General features: G+C 39.3%; 1 protein-coding gene across 1 annotated transcript in view; it reads left to right on the top strand.

Moving 5' to 3' along the window:
* The window catches only part of MAOB (monoamine oxidase B), a 115,852-nt gene that overhangs the window by 73,510 nt on the left and 22,928 nt on the right, over positions 1-19,414 (top strand). Inside the window, exons 4-8 of the mRNA XM_003808374.4 lie at positions 5,191-5,295; positions 6,332-6,423; positions 11,657-11,798; positions 13,035-13,184; positions 15,344-15,503. Coding sequence (XP_003808422.2) covers positions 5,191-5,295; positions 6,332-6,423; positions 11,657-11,798; positions 13,035-13,184; positions 15,344-15,503 — 649 coding nt within the window. The remainder of the gene's footprint in view (positions 1-5,190; positions 5,296-6,331; positions 6,424-11,656; positions 11,799-13,034; positions 13,185-15,343; positions 15,504-19,414) is intronic.

The raw sequence follows: 19,414 nt of genomic DNA, 5'->3' as shown, positions 1-19,414 counted from the left end.
TCCACATGCAGGTCATGGTTAGTTAGTTAACTCTGCCTTGTTCCAAAAGCTGTCCTTCACCTTTTCCCAGGCCAAGTCCCATGTGTCAGACTGAGCTCTCACTTTCTGAATCAATTGTCTTTATGTTTCCAGGAGCTGCCATGGTTGCTGGTGCAGGCCCTGGCAGTGACAGACAGACATTAATTAACCACATCTGCTGGGCTCACACTCTTCTTCAAGTCATCTGGTGGTGATTTCTGGCTGAACCAATGCATTTGTGAAAACAAGCAAACAAAAAAACCTAAATAATTTAATTGTTTGGCTGAATACTGATTTCTTCCTATCTTTTTATTAATGGATTTTCAAGCAAAAATATGCTGTTCTTCCCACTTATGGTGTGGCTATTCAGCTGCTTATGGTTTTATCTCTTTGTGATTCCCTTTACTCGTGGGCACAATGCCACACTGATAGTGCAGAAGGATGACTTTGTACACCAGTCATAGATGCACATTGCTCTCAATGTGCATCTTGATTTGGTTCTTTGCTATTTAAGTTCCATCCCACACCCACTTTGTACAAGTGCATTGTGTTGAGGGGGCAGGGTTGGGCACTACTCTGCTGGTAGGGATCTGCAGAGACCATAGTGGGTCTGGGTTCAAGGGGAGACTTAAAACAAGTAGGATAGATAGTTATAACATAAGGAACCAAAGTACAAAAGATCAGTTTATAAATCGGGGCATTGTGTGTCAAATAAATGACAAGTTCAAGGTCACACAGCTGAGATTATGTCAAGCATATATTGTGAACCTACTGTGTGCCAGCAGTCTCTGCCAGCACGTCCTAGGCATACAAAGATTATAATTATAATAGTAGCAGCTGCGGTAATAATATTGATTGAGAACTTACAACATGCCAGCCACTGTTCAAAGTGATTTACATGTGTCAACACACTTCATCTTTCTAACATGCCTCCAAGACAGTTACTATGATCACATTTCACTACTGAGTTAACTGAAGCACAGAGAAGTTAAGCAACTTAACACAGCTAGTGAGTGGCAGACCATGACTCAACCCAGGGAGACTGGCTCCAGAGCCCATGCTCTTGCAGCGTAGGGCCCAGTGAATGAGATAGAATAGTAAATGCATGAAACTGGTGCAGTGGAGTTAGCGGCAGATGAAAGAGAAACAGAGAGCTCTGGGACACTGAGAAGACCACCTAACCCAACTGTTTATGCTAATCTGGGCATACTTCCTGGAAGAAGACGATGGAGTCAATAGATGTTGAATTACAAAGACTGATATCTGGGGCCTGGACGATTAAGTAACTGTCTTACTCTGTGTCAGTCATCTTAGGAGAGGCAGAGCTAGAATGGGGATTGACTTCTTCTTCGTGGAGAATGGTCCCTGGATCAATCCACAGGTTTCTGCTGAGCAAGTTTTATGTATTGAACTCTGATGAAGGAGGGATAAGTGGAGGTTTTCAGGTCAGCATGCAAGTTGTATGGAACATGAATTATTTCTCAATAAAGCTGATTATAAAACAAAATCAGCATGCACTCAGCAGCCAGAACTTGCTTCTAAATACCACTCTCTTGATAAAAGGAAAGGCTTCTTGGACAAATGACAGATCCTAGGGCTTGGGCAGAGAAAATAGAAGATGAGTATGGAGAATCTTCTAGTGCCAAAAATGAAAAAAATGCTCAACAGACAAAAGGATGGGGACATGTCAAAGGGACACAGGAGCCGACCTGAAGGAGTGCTCAGAAGTAGAATAATTTGAGCAACAAATAAATCATATAGTATTAGATTATAACACAAGGTATAAAACACATATATATGTCCACTGTTATAAATAAATGAATGAATAAGCAAGTAAAAGGGGAAAAGAGGAAAATCTTCCTTAGAAAAGAATTCAAAAAATTTGTGGGGATTCTCCATCTCCAGAAAGTGGAAGTTAGCTCCCACCATCCCCTCTTGAGGATGGTCTGAACTTAATGACTCTCTTCCAAAGAACAGAGCATGGAAGAGGGGTGAGTAGCAACTCTACAGTGGAGAGACCTGACAGACACCACCCTAAGCAAGGAATCAAGGTTAACATCATCCGTGATAAGTCATATTGATATCACGTGCCCTCTGAGGTGACATGATGACAAGAGCACTTGGTCTTTGTGGTAGTCTTCCCCAAAATTCATAGCCCTAATCTAAAAATGAAAAAAGTAACTTCAGACAGATCCAAATTAAGGGGTATTCTACCAGATAACTGACCAGTATTCTTCAAACTTTGAAGGTTATGAAAAATAAGGGACTACTGAGAAATTATCACACACCATAGAAGACTAAGAAGACAGGACAACTAAATGAAATGTGGTATCCTGGATGGGATCCTGCAACAGAAAAAGGATGGTTAGTGGATAAATGGGTGAAATCCAAATAAAATCTGAAGTTTAGTACATAGTGATCTACCAGTGTCGATATCCTGGTCTTGGTCAATGTACCATGTAATGTAAGATGCTAACATTAGAGAAAACTAGGTGAAAGGTATATGGGAACTTTCTGTACTATCTTTGCAACTTTTTTATAAAACAAATATTACTTTGTAAAACAAAGTTACTTTGTAAAAATTTGTAAAACAAATTACTTTGTAAAAATGTGTAAAACAAATAGAAACTATATTTAAAGCATAAAGCATAAAAGAAAAGTCAGCAAGTGTCAGTATTCTGATCAACTAGAACTTTCATGCATTGCTGTTGGTAATGTAAAGCAGTGCAACAACTTTGGAACACTATTAAACTTAAAAAGTTAAACATACACCCACCATGTGACTCAGCCATTCCACTACTAGGCATTGACCCAAGAGAAGAAAAAAACATGTACACAAAAAGACCTGTACAAGAATGTTTATAGCAGTTTTGTTCACAGCAGATCAAAACTAGAAATAGTTATCAACAGGTGAAACAAACCGTGGTGCATCCATACAATGGACTACTACTTAGCAATAAAAAGGAACAAACGGAAACTTGGACAAACCTCAGAAATGTCATGCTGAGCAAAAGACGCCAGATACAAAGGTGTGCATCTTGTATGAGTCCATTAAAAAATGTGAAAACAGGCAAAAACAATCTATAAGTGACAGAAAACTGAACAGTGGTTGCCCAGGGCCAGAAAGGGGCAGGGATTGTCTAAGAAGGGGAAAGAGGGAACTTTCTGGAGTGATGGGAATGTTTTATATCTTGATTGGAGTGGTAGTTACATAGGTGTACACATGTGTCATAACTCCCCAAATTGCATGTTAAATTATTTAATGTGGGTACATTTGTGAGGAGATATTGGTCAAAGGATACAAAATTTTAGTTAGATAGGAGAAATAAGTTCAAGGGATCTATTGTACAACATGGTAACTGTAGTTAAAAACAATGTATTGTAGTCTTGAAAATTGCTAAGAGAATAGATTTTATGTGTTCTCACCTCCCAAAATGATAGGTATGTAAGGTAATGCATATGTTAATTAGCTCAATTTAGCCATTCCACAGGGTATACATATTTCAAAATATTATGTTGTGTATTGTAAATATATACAGTTTTAATGGCAGGTTAAAATTTTTAAAATTACTTTTAACTATAAAAAACAAAATACGGAAACTAAACTAAAATAAAATGAGTACCTTGTAGGTAAAGTACACCTCAATGGTGTTAAGAAGGGTGACAGTTAATTTTATATGTCAACTTGTCTAGATATTTGGACAAACATTATTCTAATGTTTCTGTCAAGCTATTTTTAAGATAAGGTTAACATTTAAATCAGTAGACTTTGAGCAAAGCAGATTAACTTCCATAATGTGAATGGACTTTATCCAATCAGTTGAAGTCCTTAAGAGAAAAAGATTGATGACTCTCAGGAAAAGAGGGAATTCTGCCAGCAGACTGCCTTTGAAGTCAAACTGCAACTCTTCCTTGGGTCCGTGACCTACCCTACAGATTTTGGACCTGCCGTCCCTCTCAATCAACATGAGCTAATTCCTTAAAATAAATCTGAATCCTTCTCTCTTTCTCTGTTTCTCTCTCTGTCTCTGTCTCTCTCTCCATCTATATGTATATCAATATCATCTATCTATATCTATGTATCTATGTATCTATATATCTATGTATGTATCTCTCTCTCTCTCTCTCCTCTCCTGTTGGTTCTGTTTCTCTAAGGAATCCTGGCTGAGAGGAAACATAAAGCTGTATCTCAACCCTTCCCTGAGAATCTTATGGCCTTGTTGGAGAGAGAAGACCAACATGGCCACAGAATTAATACAAGAACAAATACGAAATCTCTTATTCCACAATTCCAGTTTCTCTGCCTACAACATCAACAGAAGGTGCATCTTTGTTGAATGACTCAGAGTTTTGGGGAAGTTTCTGTTGACTGAGAACCTTAAGTTATTCTGATTCCGTTGAAAGATGCTATCAGAATGCACGACCTGGCTTCTGACTCGGGTTTTCAGATTGACCCAAAGTGGGGTTTTTTGCGTGTCTCTTAAGTGCCATCAACAGGTTAATCCTCCCAGATATTATTTATTTTAAATCCTTGGAACAATGTGTTCCCTTTATTTCTGTGTTGAGGTATCCCTGTGGGAAGAACCAGGTGGTATAACATGTCTAGAAGAGAAGTTTGAAGTTGTCTAATCTTTCTGCTTTGACTTTGCTGATCTCTGGGAACTCCTGTGTTTACCTAGCACATCTGAGTCCTTGGGAAAGCTTTCTGGGCCCTGTTTTGTGGTTCTTCTAACAGATGGTTGCATTCTTGTGATTGATTTTTGATCCCCTTCTAAGTTGTATAATGCTTATAGTTATAATTTTCTGACTCTCCAGGCACACAGAGGCTCCTGACTCTGAGATATTTGCAAGTACCATTGACAAATAAGATTTCCTTAGGTTAACTCCACTTATGTACTGGTATTTACATTTTGTATGGTAAGGGCTCCAGTTTCAGAGAGAAACCTCTTTACCGTGCTTGGTGTGGCAGTGAACTTAACAGAGAATTTTGCTGGCAATCTCTATGCTAAAAACTTAAGTGGGGTTCTGAGGCACAAGGAGCTAAAAAGTTGAGTGTATATCACATATTGACAACTCACATAATTTTGCTTGCAGACATTTACCAATTTGGCAGATTACCTACTTTTACATTGTAGTAAATATTTCCTTTTAAAAATATCTTGTATCTCACAGGGCAAATCATACCCCTTCAGGGGGCCGTTCCCACCTGTATGGAATCCAATTACCTACTTAGATCATAACAACTTTTGGAGGACAATGGATGACATGGGGCGAGAGGTAAAGCTTCTTTGACTATATTTGTATTCTGTTTTGTAATAAGTTTCGTCCTTCAAAGAAAGAAAGTACAGTATATCTCCAACACCTAGCACATTGTGAACACATGGTAACTAAAGATTTGTGAAATGAATGAATGAACTTGTTTCTAACCTCTGCAATAATAAGATGTCAAACAGATTGATATTTGTATACTACTGATGAGTGGGCAGGAGATTGGGTGTCACTCAGCCTTCTTGGAATGATGTTTCAAATTTTGGAAATCTTCAGTACATAGCAAAATTAGACTTCTGGGTCTTTGATTCACCACCATGCCCAAACAAGTCATAAGTAATCATACATAAAGCATTTTTTTTCTTTTACTTTAAGCTCCGGGATACATGTGCAGAACGTGCAGGTTCATTACATAGGTATACATGTGCCATGGTGGTTTTCTGCATCTATCAACCCATCGTCTAGGTTTTAAGCCCCACATGCATTAGGTATTTGTCTTAATGCTCTCCCTCCCCTTGCCCCCCAACCCCCGACAGGCCCTAGTGTGTGATGTTCCCCTCCCTGTGTCCATATGTTTTCATTGTTCAACTCCCACTTATGAGTGAGAACATGTGGTGTTTGGTTTTCTGTTCCTGAACACACATAAAGCTTAACTGAAAACTCCATAGACATGATTTGCTGCAGCTCTGTGATCCTTGTTAAAGAGTTAAATTTATGAATGTTCTCTAGAAGTTAGTAACTTAGGAATCCATATCTAGAAATAGCCCAGTTACAACATGCCTCTATTTATTGTGCAGGAAGTTTTATCACAAATTAAATATGGCTTGAGTGGTACAGATTTATAATAGGAAAGCTACATAGACAGCATTGATTATGCAGTAAAAGCAATATTGGATGAATTTGGAAAACTTAACATTTTTCCTCTTTAAGGTAGAGTTTTTAATACTATTTGAATAGTTATTTAAAGTGGAAAATTACAAAAATGAATGAAATAAAAAAGAAAATTACATTTGTCTTTCTCCTTCGAATCCTCATCTGAATGTAGATTCCGAGTGATGCCCCATGGAAGGCTCCCCTTGCAGAAGAGTGGGACAACATGACAATGAAGGAACTACTGGACAAGCTCTGCTGGACAGAGTAAGTCTTGCCATTAGGCACAGGCATTTACTGTGACCACCTTTTAGGTTTATTTAGCAATACCGTTCAACAAGTATGGGACAAGTAGCTGCTTTGTGTCTAAAACCACACCACCAGCCAGTGGCATGCTGAAAACTGTTGGAATTGGCTCCTACCCTGAAGATATCTGTACATACAACTTACTTCTTTGGAGTAGTTTTGTATCACAAAGGTGGTATTACCCTGTGAAGTCCTCAGAACAGACCAGAAGGTACCACTTTCTTTATCTAAAACAGCTTAAAGACCATCAGCTTAAAGCTCTCATTTATCAAGTTGTTGATATAGGACAATTTTTGTATTCTTCACTGGTGGTCAAATGTGGAGATGGTTAGCATGTGCATTTGCCACACCTTGTGTGAAGTAGTGCAACTCTTCAAGGACTTAAAGAGGAACCTCTAAAGCCTTTGTGTAGATAGTTCACAACTACAGGGGAAACATGTGTGACTGGACTGGCTGTTCCCCTTTAGTGAAAAAACAAGTACCTATGAGTTAAGCATGAAATTCTTGTTGGCAGAACTGGGAACTGTAGAGAAATTGTGAAGGCTTGTATAGACAGACCACATGGAGAGGCCACGCTGCTCTTGGACAGCAGGGAAAATGGAAAGGATTATGAGGGTTCCAATTCAAGCACGTGGTAAATTTGTGGTAAACAAAATAAGAGAAATGGAAGCCAAATTCAAGGAGACTGCCCTGTCTTGCTAAAGAGCATTAGTTGAGAATATGTTTGGCTCGGGGGTTAATGTCTTCATTTTTAGGCATTCATTCACTGCCAACTAAAAGTAAAAACAAGCTTTTAGAATATCTGAATCTTAAAAATGGAAATAATCAAAAGACATAAAATTCATATATTTTTCATATAAAAATTCAGCTTCTATTAATTTAGCTTTAAGAAAGTGAGGCAAAAGAAGAGAGAGGCACCAGCATGGCACATGTATACATATGTAACTAACCTGCACAATGTGCACATGTACCCTAAAACTTAAAGTATAATAATAAAAAAAAAAAAAGAAGAGAGAGGCATACAGGGAGAGAAGGAGAGAGGGAGAGGGAGAAACAGTGAAAGAGGCAGATTCAAAGCATTATTTTTAAAAGGGAGGATCTGAAAGCCCAATAGTAGAAGATCGGCAGAATCAGGTATGGAACATCTAAAAAATTGAGTACTTGGCCGGGCGCGGTGGCTCACGCCTGTAATCCCAGCACATTGGGAGGCCGAGGCGGGCGGATCACGAGGTCAGGAGATCGAGACCATCCTGGCTAACACGGTGAAACCCCGTCTCTACTAAAAATACAAAAAATTAGCCGGGCGTGGTAGCGGGCGCCTGTAGTCCCAGCTACTCGGGAGGCTGAGGCAGGAGAATGGCGTGAACCCGGGAGGCGGAGCTTGCAGTGAGCCGAGATCACGCCACTGCACTCCAGCCTGGGCGACAGAGCGAGACTCCGTCTCAAAAAAAAAAAAAAAAAAAAAAAAAAAAAAAAAAAAATTGAGTACTTGAGGGTTTTAAAAAATCGTGTTGTAGAGGAATATTTAATGACTGGAAAAAATAGTAATATTAAACACATAGAAAAGCAGGCTGTTGTGGTATGGTATATGATCTCATTTCTAAAAACAACTATTTATATATGCACTGCAAAAGCAATGGACATCCATTGAAGTATTTTTAACGTTTAATATTACCATGCAAACATTTATTTTTAAAATGTTTAAAAACTTTACATCATTAAAAATTATTCTTTAAACATCATATTTCATGGTACCAGAATATTCCATGGGAAATGAATACGTAATGTATTTGTCCATTATCATCCTGTTGAACACATTGGTTACTTTCTGTTTTTTGTTATTATCATTATACAATACTCTATAATAAACATCTTTATGCCTCTCCTATGTTTTCAACCTTTGAAAGCAACCAATTCTGGAATAGTAAAATCCTTTTATGTCATGAAATCAATGCCTGCTATTAATTATATTCTTTTAAACATTTACCTAATGCTATCTAACACTTCTATGAGAATGTAGTTTGCAATATAATTTATTTTAATAGTAATAAAATTGTAGTATTTAGTTTTAAATTATATACTTTAGATTTTCAAAATATAATAAGTATGTAATTATCTGCATTTGTTTTATAACTCCTGTTATGAAAAGCTTTTAATAAATTCAGTTAGGTCTTCTCTCCTCAGAGAACTTTTAAGTTTCTTGGTGATAAAATCAATCATATGTTTTTGGGATCACAGGGACCCGACATTTTCTATCATAGCCCTTGGCCTAGTCCTCCACTTAGTGAATATTCTAAGTTGTCATTTGACAAAATAAAGCATTCTGAGATACTAGGAGTATAAGAACACAAGACAATTTTCTAACTCTTCCCAAGCAAGATACACACAGTATTATTTCCTGGATTTAAATGAAGTAATCCCCAGAATATCCAACCTATTGTTGTTCAAACTAAAGCACAATCATACATTCCAAGACTAATGTTGATTATTCTTTCAGTTATTATCATTTACAAAGTGAAATTCACAAACATGAATTGTATTTTCAATGTGATCACAGCTATGTAAAAACATTTTTTAAAAGACCTATACTTAGAAAAAAATGCATCAAAATGAGACTAGTAATTATCTTCTGGAGGGGCAGAAATATGGAAGATACTCGTTCTCTCATCCTTTTATCTTATAAATTTTCCAAATTTTATATAATGTGTATGTATTTTTCATGTAGAAAAATATTATAACATTTATCTTTTAAAAAGTCAACAGGGCAAAAAATACGGAAATATTGCACTAACTTCCTTGACCTTCCATCCTTCAAATATTGTTCTTATTTCTTTTCTTACTGAAGCTCCTAGAGTAAATTCAAATAAAGGATTAGGAATGGACTGGCCCTTCAGAATTACTTTTAGATCTCCCTTTATTTCAAACCAGAATTATTTCTTTCCCACCAAATTGCCAACAATAACAACTAGAATTCCAGCAATATTTTTGTTAAATATTGGCTCTCCAGCTGGGCCAATGTTAGGTTTCAGTTATTTATTACTCCCTTTACTGTATGCCCCTCAATCCACCTAAAAAATAAGGAAGAAAAGAAATAGGATTTTAGGAAGCAACAAATAAAATACTACTTTTATTTTAAATTGACGTCTGGATATGTGTTTTAGTTAGATATTACAAATTGCCTCTGCAAGGAAGGCATGAGCTAGCAATTTCCATCCCTTCAATTATCCTGAGAAATCTTACAAAACTAACTGTAAGTCGCTTTAATGTATATATGACACCATTTCACAGGCTGTAATGATGGGGACTGTCATAGACGGGCTGTCAGGTTGTTACGGCTGCAAATAATGTCAATAACTGGTATGTGTGTTAGGCATGATTCTACAAACTTCTAGGGTCAAGATACAGTAAAGTAGAGAGATGCCCCTTGGTGAGTAGCTGCACTTCCAAGGCTGTCAGCTGACTAATTAGAAAACATTTTGAGGTATCAAAAGCACGAGTTTTGCGTCAAGTACGATCTGACTTGAAGTTGTGTCGTTATATATTCCTAAACTGTCCGAGACTCCGTTTTCTAGCATGTGAACTGTGGAAAAATAACAGATATTTGATACGGTTGTTGCAACAATTTAACAAGATAATGATTTTAAAGACAATGGAGTGTGGAAAGAGTTCAATAAATGGAAGACAGTATCATTTATTCCACCCATTGTCAGCATTACCAGGTGGAAAATGCTGCCTCAGATATAACAAGATTAACAATATGCAAACTTCATGTCAAAGTCAAAAGGGGAATTGGACCTTATTAAAGAAATCCCAGAGTGCACACTACTACTGATGAATTTTATGGTGTGCTAGATATAATGGAGTCCTCGAAATTGCATGAGATAGTTTGCTTTCTGGTGTGCTTCCTGATAGGTGATAACCTCTCACCATTTACCTGCCAATGTCAAGCAAAAGCTTACCCATTTATGCTCTATTAATTGCTTGTCCCCTCATCCATTACTTGAGTTTGTCTTCTGTTAGGCAGTAAAATAACTGAATAGATAACTGTGACTAATTTTGTGTTTGGTACAGCACCTAGCATATCCTTTGCATGTTATGGATGTTTAAAAAATTTTGTTTAACTGATATTTCTCATCAATCATTCATTCGTTCAATCATGCAACAAGTAATTATTGAGTGCTTACAATGTTCCAGGCACTATTTTGTTAAAGGGGACACTATGGTGAGTGAGAAACAGAAGATCCTTGTTCTCATAGGTTGATATTCTAGTGGGGGGAGACAGCAATTAAAAAGAATTAACCAATAATCAAGACAATTTCAGACAGTGAAAAGAGTTATAAAGATACTATACAGTAGCAAAATAATAGAGAATGTCAGGATGCTGGGAATATGGAAGCCAGTGGTCATTTTCATAGACAAATGTGAATATGTCTTTCTAAGGAAACATTAGAGTAAAAAGAAGAGGGTACAAGATGAGACAGAAAAGGTAGGCATGGGCTGGATCACATAGGGCTCTGGAAGCCATGGTGTAAGATCTGAATCTTATTCTGGTTTTAATAGGATACCACTGGAGATTTTTTAAGCAAGAAAATGACATGATTTGATTTATACTTCAGAGAGAGCATCATGGTAGGGAGGGAGGGAAAAGCCTCTGGCTTTGAGTGTGGTGAACAGATACCAGGTGAGGATGAATGGAGGCAGAGAGGCCAGTCTGAAGGAAGTAATTGCAGTACTCCTGGAAAGAGATGGATGCTAAATTTGTGGTGAAGGTGGAGTGATGTGGTGAGAGATAATGGGACTTCCCAATGAATTGGATGGGGGAAGATTGATGGAAAGAGAGAAATAATGTTTGATTCTAGAGTGTTGGTTTTTACCACTGAGTAAATGGTGGTGCTTTTTACTGAGATGGGGATCACTGGAAGAGCAGCAGGAATGTAAGGAGAAATCATGAAAGCACAGAATCTGGAATAGAAGCTGATTCTGAGTAAGGTGTTTTGTTTACAGGGAAAATAATCTGATATTTCAAAAACCTCTGATGTCACGTTTTGTAATATTAGATTCTAGTGACAATTTTTTGACCTTACCACATTGTTCTAAACTTAACCAAGAAAATGTGTTACTTAAATAATTTTTAGAGAATTAAGAAGCTGCTCTCCTGCGTTTGCCAAGTTTGCTCTTGTTTCTTCCTGTGCAGATCTGCAAAGCAGCTTGCCACTCTCTTTGTGAACCTGTGTGTCACTGCAGAGACCCATGAGGTCTCTGCTCTCTGGTTCCTGTGGTATGTGAAGCAGTGTGGAGGCACAACAAGAATCATCTCGACAACGAATGGAGGACAGGTACCCATCCATTCTTCCACAGTCCCAATGGAAAAACACTGCTACTGAAATGAAAGATCATCATCCTTCAATCATGAACTGCTGAAGTGGGAAGCAGGCTTGTGGCTTTTAGAGCATTACCATGGCAGCTCAAAGTGTTTCTTGTAAGGCAGTCTGTTGTCAGGTACCCACTGTGAGAACCCAGTGTCCAATGTAATTTTAAAGCTAGGCTTGTCTCTCTTTATGCACTGTGGCCATTTTCCATACGCTCAATTATTATTTGGTAAGTTTGTAGGAGACCATCTGAATTAAGCTTAGCTTGAGCACTTCTTGGAAAGCTTATAAAGGAAATTCAGTAATGCATTTTCAATTTAAAACACACACTATTCGTGAAATTCATTTATCTATTCATTCATTCAATGCCCATTTCTTGAGCCCCGGCACTGTATAAGGCACTGTGCTAGACACAGTAGGAACATATTGGAGTTCTTAAATACTCTGCTTGGTTGTCATGTTCCATTCTTCTCTCTCCCCCTCCTCCTCTTCTTTCTTTCTCTTCTCCTCCTCCCCCTCCTCTTTCTCCTCCTCCTTTTCTCTTTCTCCCTCTCCTTCTCCTTCTCTGACCTTAACTGAAAATTGAGGAGGAGGCAGTCAGGTCAACTGTGTGCATAGCCAGGTAGAACATTTGGAAGTTTTAGCAAGGTTCAGGGCAGGTGGGTACAGTGAGGTGAAATGAGTTCGGTGGCTACAGAAGCAGCAGGCATCTGACCCAGGATAAGATGGGCAGCCTGCAACAGGGAGTAGGCTGGCCTGGGGGAAGGGGACATGGTGGGAGGCAGGGAAGTTCTGCGCTTGAGCCACAAAGCAAGGGGAAGCAGGCTTAGGTCTGCTCAGGCAAGCTAGGGAAGAGCTTTAGGTACAGCTTCACCAGTTCCAGCTCCAAGCAAAAGACTGCAGATAGGACAGAGAGCAGGGATGGTGACCAGAAAGGTGGGACACAGGGGTCATTCTGAAGATGTCCAGCTAAGGTTGGAGTCTGGGAATCTACAAGAGCATAGCTTGTAAAGTAACTTAGAAATCCTGTAACTTTGTCCAAAGACAGCAATTCCTAGTTAGAAAACCATGGTGAAAGCCACTATTCACTGCAGCAAAATGAAATGTTAGACATCTCAGAGTAGACATATGTGAGGACAACTAAGAATTTAGCAATTTATGCCCATTCCTGCGTTTCTCTTTCACCTCCTTTTCTCTTTCCAGGAGAGGAAATTTGTGGGCGGATCTGGTCAAGTGAGCGAGCGGATAATGGACCTCCTTGGAGACCGAGTGAAGCTGGAGAGGCCTGTGATCTACATTGACCAGACAAGAGAAAATGTCCTTGTGGAGACCCTAAACCATGAGATGTATGAGGTAACTGTGATATTGTGAAATATATATTTGATCTTCATCCCAGTTTCCTGGCATACAACTTTAAAAATTCTTAGAATCTCCAGAGTGATGTCCTTTGATGCCAATGATTGATGGCTGGCAGCCCCTAGGTAGCTTCAGGATGGGGCTGGTCACAGGAAAGACCATGGAAAGACTAGAGGGTTGGGACTTTCAGCCCCACCCCCAGCCTCCAGAGAGGGGATGAGGCAAGGGGCTGAAGGTTGAATTGATCATCAGAGGCCAATGATTTAATCAATTGTGCCTACATAAGGAAGCCTCCATAAAAACCCAAAACGACCAAGTTCTGGGAGCTTCTGGATATCTGCACAACTGGAGGTTCCTTGAGAATGGCATGCCTGGGGAGGGCATGAAAGCTCCATGCCCTTTCTCACATCCCTTGCCCAATGCACCTCTTCCTCTGTACCCTTTGTAATATCCTTTATAATAAAACAGTAAACATGTTTCCCTGAGTTCTGTGAGCCACTGTAGCAAATCAATCAAACTTGAAGGGGTTGTAGGAACATCAACTGGAAGCAGATTGGTCACAAATTCTGGAAGCTGGACTTGTGACTGACATCTGAAGGTGGGGGACAGTCTTGGAGACTGAGCCCTCAACCTGTAGGATCAGAAGTTATCTCCAGGTAGATACTGTCAGAATTGAGTTGAATTCAGAGGACACATGGCTGATGTCTGCTATAGAATTGCTTGCTTGCTTAATATGTGGGGAAAACCCACTCCACATTTGGTCACAGAAGTCTTCTGTGGTGATTGTTGTTGAGTGAGAGAATGGAAAAAAGCACTTTTTTCCATTCTCTCACTCAACATTTGCTTTGAACTCAACTTTGCTTTGAAATTTTTCCACTCAGAGTTACCAAGACACTTAAACAAGTGGGAAGAGGCCACAGTCTCATAGATAATCAAAGCCGAAGTCAACAATATCACACACTTTATAGACAGTCTTTTTGCCAATAGTGAAAAAGCTATCTCTAACTGAAAAAAAGGAAAAGAGAACCAGAATATTTGGGGTGGGGGAGGATTTATAAAAACATATAAAGATATTATCAACCCTCTGTATTTTGCTTTTATGTAATTAGAAAAACACAGAAAATATTTATTTGATAAATATCAAGCACCTCCTATGTGCCTGACATGATTCTAGGAGTTAAGAACACAGTCGTGAACAAAACAGATACAATTCTCTGCCCACATACAATTCTCCTTCTAGTGAAGGAGAAAGACAGTAATGAAATATATAGTTATAATATAAAGTATGTCAGATAGTGATAATTAGTGTGGAAAAAATCAAGCAGGAAGGTGGGGAGAGGGCATACCAGAAAGTGAGATGGGAGAATTGGTTATGCAAGTTTAAATAAGGTCATCAGGGAAGGCCTCACTGAGAAGGTGATATCTGATAGAGAATTGGGGGAGACGAGGGATTGAGCCATGTGGTTCCCTGAGAGAAGAAGATGGAACAGCCAGTGCCAAGGCACTGAGGTGGGAGCAAGCCTGGTGTGACCAAGGAACAGCAAGGTGATCAAAATGGCAGGGCCAGGCGTGGTGGCTAACGCCTGTAATCCCAGCACTTTGGGAGGCCGAGGTGGGCAGATCACAAGGTCAAAAGATCGAGACAACCCTGGCCAACATGGTGGAACCCTGTCTTTACTAAAAATACAAAAATTAGCTGGGTGTGGTGGTGCGCACCTGTAGTCCCAGCTACTCTGGAGGCTGAGGCAGGAGAATCGCTTGAACCTGGCACGCGGAGGTTGCAGTGAGCCAAGATCGCACCACTGCACTCCAGCCTGGCGACAGAGTGAGACTGGGTCTCAAAAAGAAAACAAAAATAGCAGAAGTAAGAGTGTCAGGGCAAATGTAACAGGAGGTGAGATCAGTGATGTAACGGGCCCATTTCATGTGTGGCCTTGGCGATGATGGTGAGAAATCTGGCTTTGACTTTAAGTGCAATGGGAAGTCATTGGAGGTTTTGAACTAAGGAACAATAAAGGCTACTTTAGGTTTCGACAAAATCCTTGTCACTTCTTTAAGAGACTGAAAAGAATATAACGGTAGAATGAGAGAGAATCATTGGGAAAAAAACAAAAGCAACACGGCAACAATGTTTAACCATGTTGCTTTTCTTTCAGGCTAAATATGTGATTAGTGCTATTCCTCCTACTCTGGGCATGAAGATTCACTTCAATCCCCCTCTGCCAATGATGAGAAACCAGATGATCACTCGTGTGCCTTTGGGTTCAGTCATCAAGTGTATAGTTTATTATAAAGAGCCTTTCTGGAGGAAAAAGGGTGAGTACTTTCCTTATATAAAAACCTTTAGAAGAAGGTCCAAGAAACTTGTTGCTAAGGCATGCATTTTTTAAAAATGTCAACTTTTATTTTAGATTCAGGGGTACATGTGCAGATTTGTTACATGGATATGTTGCATGATGCTGAGGTTTGGGGTATGAATGATTCTGTCACCCAGGTAGTGAACATAGTACCAATAGGTAGGTTTTCAACTCTTGCTGTACTCCTTACCTCCCCCTTTAGTAGTCCTCAGTGTCTATTATTTTCATCTTTATATCCATATGTACCCCATGCTTAGCTCTCACTTATAAGGGGGAACATGTGGTATTTGGTTTTCTGTTTCTACATTGATTCACTTAGGATAATAGTCTCCAGCTGCATCCATGTTGCTGCAAAGAACATGATTTAGTTCTCTTTTTATGGCTGCATAGTATTCCATGCTATATACATATCACATTTTCTTTATCTAATCCACCTTTGATGGGCACCTACGTTGATTCCATATGTTTGCTATTGTGAGTAGTGCTGCGATGAACATATGAGTGCATGTGCCTTTTTGGTAGAACAATTTATATTCCTTTGGGTATATACCTAATAATGAGATTGCTGGGTCGCATGATAGTTCCATTTTTACTTCTTTGAGAAAACTCCAAATTTCTTTTCACAGTGGCTTAACTAATTTACATTCCCACCAACAGTGCATAAGTGCTCCTTTTTCTCCAACATCTCTTATTTTTTGACTTTTTAATAATAGCCATTCTGACTGGTGTGAGATGGTATCTCATCGTGGTTTTGATTGGCATTTATCTGATGATTAGTAATGCAGAGCTCTTTATCGTATGCTTTTTGGCCACTTGTATGTCTTCTTTTGAGAAGTGTCTGTTCATGCATTTTGCCTACTTTTTAATGGGGTTATTTGGTTTTTGCTTGTTGAATTAAGTTCCTTGTAGATTCTGGATATTAGACCTTTGTCAGAGGCATAGTTTGCAAATATTTTCTCCCATTTTGTAGGCTGTGTGTTTACTTTCTTGATAGTTTCTTTTGCTGTGTAGAAGCTCTTTAGTTTAATTAGGTCCTACCTGGCAATTTTTGTTTTTGTTTCAATTGCTTTTGAAAACTTAAAGACATGTGTTTGCATGTAACTGTTTTGTTAGAATGCTGGACATAAAATGTTAATCCAGGTTCTAAGCACAGTTCTTTCAAATAAAATATATTGGCACAAACTCATGGAATTAACTTTCTTTAGAATATAACCAACTCTTTGTAAATCAATAAAAGGTTTATTTAATCCTCCCCCAAAATCTTGTGAAAAGAGATGAGTAATCTTTTCTAATTCAGTGTTTTAAAGTATGGGTTTATAAAGCCAATCACCAAGGTTGAGATTCTGAAAATGTCTTGGCTCTCTCTCACTAGTGTCGATTCTACCATATTAAATTAAATTCATTTATTCATTTGCACATATTCAACAAGTGTACTACTCAATTGGGTAGAACATTGCAGGGATGCTCACTAAAGTGCTGGATTCTACAATGATGAGAATGTTCTAGAGCTGCTTTAATACACTAGTCACTAGCCACATGTGGGTACTAAACACTTGAAATATAGCTAATGAGACTTGGGAATCAGATTTTAAAATTCTATTTAATTAATTTTTTTTTTTTTTGAGACGGAGTCTCGCTCTGTCGCCCAGGCTGGAGTGCAGTGGTGCGATCTTGGCTCACTGCAACCCCTGCCTTCCGGGTTTAAGCGATTCGCCTGCCTCAGTCTCCCAAGTAGCTGGGATTACAGGTGCGTGCCACCTTGCCTGGCTAATTTTTTGCATTTTTAGTAGAGATGGGGTTTCACCGTGTTAGCCAGGATGGTCTCGATCTCCTGACCTCATGATCCACCTGCCTCGGCCTCCCAAAGTGCTGGGATTACAGGCATAAGAATTCTATTTAATTTTAATTGCTTTAAATGTAAATGCAAGTAGCCACATGCAGACAGCACAACGCTAGAATCTTGTCATATTTGCTCTTATAGAACCCACTTTTCTTCCAAGTGGAGGCCGTGTAAGAAGAGTCAGTATCTAGAACTGAGGGTGAAGGGCGGAATGTACTCCAAGGAGGAGCAAGACTGCGGAAAGAAGGTTGGAGGCAAATGGGGAAAGTGCCACAATTTTGGCTTAGGGTGCTTCTTCCTGTGTAACTACTCTTTTTCCCCTGCATCACAGGCTCCTCATTCTCCACATTGCAGATAATCACGTTTAGGACTGCTATTGGATTGGTGCATCAGTTGGGCAAGTAATCTACTGTTTGCAAAGTCAGTGCAGTGACCCACCACAAAGAGCCCTGTCATTTTAGTCTTTGAATCTAATGGCTGTAACACACTGGTGCTGAATCTCTTCCTCTTGTGACCCAGGCCACCCATTTTAAATGACTGGCTGGTGGCAAGTAGATAAGGTTTAGGACCAGGAATACAGTCTTCTCTGAATGAGCATGAGTGCCTTTATTTATGGAGAGAAACTGTAACTTTCCGTTCATGCCTGCAAATCTTTATGTTAGGCCTGCTATGTGCCAGGCAAGTTGTTAGGCACTAGTATCAGAAAGAAAACCCAAGACCTCCACCCCTCAGAATCTGACTTGGTCCTTGTTGGTAATGAGCCTTGCATAAGACTTTTAAAAAATGATTGTGGGCAAGGCATAGTGGTGCACACCTGTGGTACCAGCTTCTCGGGAGGCTGAGACTGGAGGATTGCTTGAGCCCAGGAGGTGGAGGATACAGTGAATGAGCTATAATTGAACTTCAGCCTGGGCAACAGAGTGAGACTCCATCTCTATCTCAAAAAAAAAAAAAGGTTTGTTGACATGAGATAGCCTCACCAAAGCATTTGAGATTTCTTTTGAGTTACAACTTTAATGTATTTCTTCAACTGGGCACCTATTGTATGCCAGACACAGTGCTAGGCACTGAGAATTCAAAGGCACTTTTCCTTGCCCAGAAAATCCAGACTCAGGAGGAAGACAGTCATGCAAACTGGTAATTGCACAATGTATTGAGTTCTAGGCTATTATAGAAACACCAAGTAGGGCTCCAGACTCACATCCAATATGATTCCTGTTACATTGAGAAGTGTATTCAATGACACTTATTTGAAAGTTTCTGTAATGAAATCTGAAGAAGTTCACTCTTATAACAAGATCTTTGCTTTGCACCAGACTATCAACATCACTGCCAAAGACACTGTAATTAACTAGTAACATACAAGCTCAGTCAATATGAGGTAACAAGATAGAAGGGTACGAATTAAGCAGCCCCAACAATCCAGCACAGTGATTAGCACATATCAGGCACACAGTCATAGTAATCACCAGAGTTTTGGTTTTATGTTGCTTTGTTTTGTTTCACAAGTTCAGTGTGGCTTGGGTTATTAAAGAGAAGGTAACATTTTGTATTTTGATACAGACAGTGGTAGCAAACTCTTGATTGCTTCTCCCCTCCACACCCCCCACCCAATCCCAGCATCATGCTAAACACTGCTTTTATTTTATTTTTAATTGTAGATATTTAAGGTGTACCTCATAATGTTTTGATACACATGTACATAGTGAAATGATTTGTGGTCAAGCAAATTAACATACCCATTTCCTCACATGGTCATCTCCTGTGTGTGGTAAGAGCACCTGATTGCTTCTAGATTGATTATCCCAGGAAATGCTTCCCAGTCTCTTAGTGTGTAACATCTTTGTGAATTTGCAAGGACAGGCTTCCTATATTTTGCTGGCCTTCCACTGAGGCATTCTAAGTCTAGCCGCCCTCACCGTCAGCACCCCACCCTACACGGGATGCATCAGCCCTTCATTCTAGCCCACTTCTGTGGAAAGTGTAGGCTGTTAGCAATGCATTGAATTCTTGTGGTCTCCTTGCTTTTG

This window comes from Pan paniscus, chromosome X (genome assembly GCF_029289425.2).
Source record: "Pan paniscus chromosome X, NHGRI_mPanPan1-v2.0_pri, whole genome shotgun sequence".
Taxonomy (NCBI): Eukaryota; Metazoa; Chordata; class Mammalia; order Primates; family Hominidae; genus Pan; species Pan paniscus.
This window is presented reverse-complemented; position numbering and strand designations above follow the sequence as displayed.